At 43.6% G+C, this 2730-nt stretch overlaps 1 protein-coding gene and 1 long non-coding RNA gene across 2 annotated transcripts in view; one reads left to right on the top strand and one right to left on the bottom strand.

The window, feature by feature from the left end:
* The window catches only part of LOC106528651 (SH3-containing GRB2-like protein 3-interacting protein 1), a gene marked incomplete in the record, with an annotated part of 56469 nt that extends 55801 nt beyond the window's left edge, over window positions 1-668 (bottom strand). Inside the window, 1 exon segment of the mRNA XM_014023876.1 lies at window positions 220-668. Coding sequence (XP_013879330.1) covers window positions 220-229 — 10 coding nt within the window.
* LOC106528652 (uncharacterized) lies at window positions 588-2644 on the top strand. Its single transcript, XR_001311524.1, has 3 exons — window positions 588-675; window positions 1657-1712; window positions 1912-2644. It is a non-coding gene; the product is annotated as an uncharacterized LOC106528652 (long non-coding RNA).
* The last annotated feature ends 86 nt before the right edge of the window (window positions 2645-2730 follow it).

The following is a 2730-nucleotide window of genomic DNA, read 5'->3' as shown; positions in this document are numbered from 1 at the left end:
CACACACACACACACACACACACACACACACACACACACACACACACACACACACACACACACACACACACACAGCGTGACAGATCACATCATGGGATTGACTAGCTCTAATGGGCCCAGCAGGACATCAGAGGACGGGAGGAGGACTCGGGAGGAGGACTCGGGAGGAGGACTCGGGAGGAGGACTCGGGAGGAGGACTCGGGGTCCTGGTCGGTTACCTTGCATCATGACTGCAGATTTTCATCCCTCTGCTGCGCGGGAAGCCCCAGAGGAGGACCGGTGCAGCCGGTCAGAGGATGCCCGGGCCGGGCATGGCTCATCCGCACAGCTGTCCTCCTGAAGCTCGGCGCTGATCTCCTCCAGCCTCCTCCGCTCCAAGGCCGACAGCAGGGGGAGGTGGGCTGCAGGGAGGAGCCGAGGAGTCCGCGACAGGAGAACCCGAAGGAGTCCGAAGGCAGGAGGTCCTCAATGTGCAGACTGGGCCCCAGACGGCCGAGCGGAACCAGCAGCAACCATCTGTGTCAGGGAGGGGGCGCTGGGTGGTGCTGAGGAGGGGATCAAACGGAGAGGAGGAGGAGGCGTGGCTCTGATGTCACAGCTGATCTGAGCCAATCCCTGCCGACCTGGTCACGTGACAGCCTGACGTCCCTGCTGTCCTCAGATCAGCCTCTGAGGTCTGCAGACTCAAACATGTTTTATTTTATTTTATTTTATTTTATTTTATAAATCAACACTTTCAGCTCTTTCAGGAGATGACTTTTGCTTTTTGTAACTTAAACTTTTCAAAATGTTTAATTTAATATCTTAATGCATCAAATCTCATTCTTTCACAAATATTTTTTATTTTTGAAATTTAGCTGCTGCCTCTGTTTATGTCTTCTTGTGCTACTCTTAGCTAGCCTACTAGCTACTATGTTTAGCTTTTAATTAGATTTTTGTTACTTTTAGCTTCTGTTCAGCTCCTCTATTATTCTGTTGTTTTAGCAAATATTTTACTTCTTCTAGCTAACATTAAAGTTTATACTTATAGCTTATTTTAGCTCTTACCATTCATTTGCTACATTTAGTTTTAAGCTTGCCTTAGGGTGCTATAGCAGGACAATATTACCTAATCTTTTGCTATTTTTTTTTTTTGTTTTAGCTATCGTTTTGCTACATTTAGCTTCTAGCCAGCCTTTTGCTGCTTTTAGGTAGCAATATGCTCCTTTTAGCTAGCCTTTGGCTACTTTTAGCATTCAACTGTTGGCTTTGCTACATCTAGCTTCTGACTAGCCTTTGCCTTTTACCTATCAGTATGCTACATTTTGCTAAATTTAAGTAGTTTTAGAGTTAAGCTATCTTTTTGCTGCTTTTAGCTGGTCTTTTGCCACTTTTAGCATTTAGCTTTTTGCTACTTATATCTTTTACGTACAGTTTTGCTGCTTTTAGTCTTTATCTTTTTTCTACTTTTAGCTTTTAGCCTTCTGCTTTTTTAGCTGCTTTGCTCATAGCTTTTAGCTTGTGTTCTGGTTTGTTTTCTTTGAACAGTTCTTAAAGTAGTTTTAAAAGCAAATTAAGGTTTTAAAGTTTTTGAACATCAGTTTAGACAGAACTAATGAACCAAAACAAATACTGTAAAATATTTTACTTTTACCACAAAACTTTTATTTGGACAGGAGGAGCACAGAGAAAAACCTTTTCTCCCATCTGAGAGCAAATTTATCATGGACAGGTAAGATATTAACTGCTGATGAATATTTTTATTAAACTGCACTTCACAATGACCCTAATATTTAATTCACAGCAGCTGTTCTTTCATAAATGAGCCAACATTTTGTTTTGTTAGCTAAACAACCTAATCAGGAAACAGTAAGAAGAAGATTTGATTGAGCATAAACTGTTTTTATTTGTGGTTTTCTGTTGACTCTTAGTGATGTTTGGACAGATACCAGGCGAACAGTTGATGAGTTTAACTCAAGGCTGCAGAGGAAGAAGCAGAAAGTGTGGTGGAGCTCTGAGGACGAGCAGCAGAGCAGCAGAGCACACACTTGTCAGCTGAAATCATCCCAGCAGCTTGTCTGGGCTCAGGAGGAACACACAGGACGAGTGCAGCTCTGCAGCAGGGARGCTGCTGTTAGCGTTAGCCGTGGATGGATTCTTCGGCTGCTTTAAKAGCTGCATGGACGACATTTGGAGCAGATCGGGGGGTGTTGTTGTGGGAGGAGGCGTTTGGTGCCGTGAGGCCCAGGAGCATTCAGTAACGTGTCGTTGCTGAGAAGAGCAGAATAATCTGGAAGCAGAGAGAAAAACTAAACCTCGGTCTAACGAACAGATCCTGAAAGAGTGACGTTCCCGTCAGAGCAGGAGCTGCACACTCTGAGGCTTATTTGTGTTTTTGAGCATCCTGCTCTGACTCTTAATGAGCTTACCTAACAGGAGACCACGGGGCGTTCCTGTGTGTCTTCCTCTTACGTAAGAMTCCACCCAGGGGTCAGACGTCCTGCAGGCTGGGATTAGAGGACACGAGGAGCAGGACACGGCTGCTGTGAGTCAAGACTACATCAGGATCAAAACATAGACATTTTATTAAAGGGCCAATTTTATGTGTTTCTCAGGCATACATTTAAATACTATACCATAATAAAGTATCTATGTCACATTTAGCTGTTATTAAAATGCTGTTTTTACCTTTAAATAGAAAATAAACTTATCCTCATCACTTCCTCTTCTAAACACCTTGAAATTGGCCT

The sequence above is a fragment of the Austrofundulus limnaeus genome, unplaced genomic scaffold (assembly GCF_001266775.1).
Source record: "Austrofundulus limnaeus strain Quisiro unplaced genomic scaffold, Austrofundulus_limnaeus-1.0 Scaffold393, whole genome shotgun sequence".
NCBI classification, from domain to species: domain Eukaryota; kingdom Metazoa; phylum Chordata; class Actinopteri; order Cyprinodontiformes; family Rivulidae; genus Austrofundulus; species Austrofundulus limnaeus.
The sequence above is the reverse complement of the archived record's forward strand: the minus strand, read 5'-3'. Positions and strand labels throughout refer to the sequence as shown.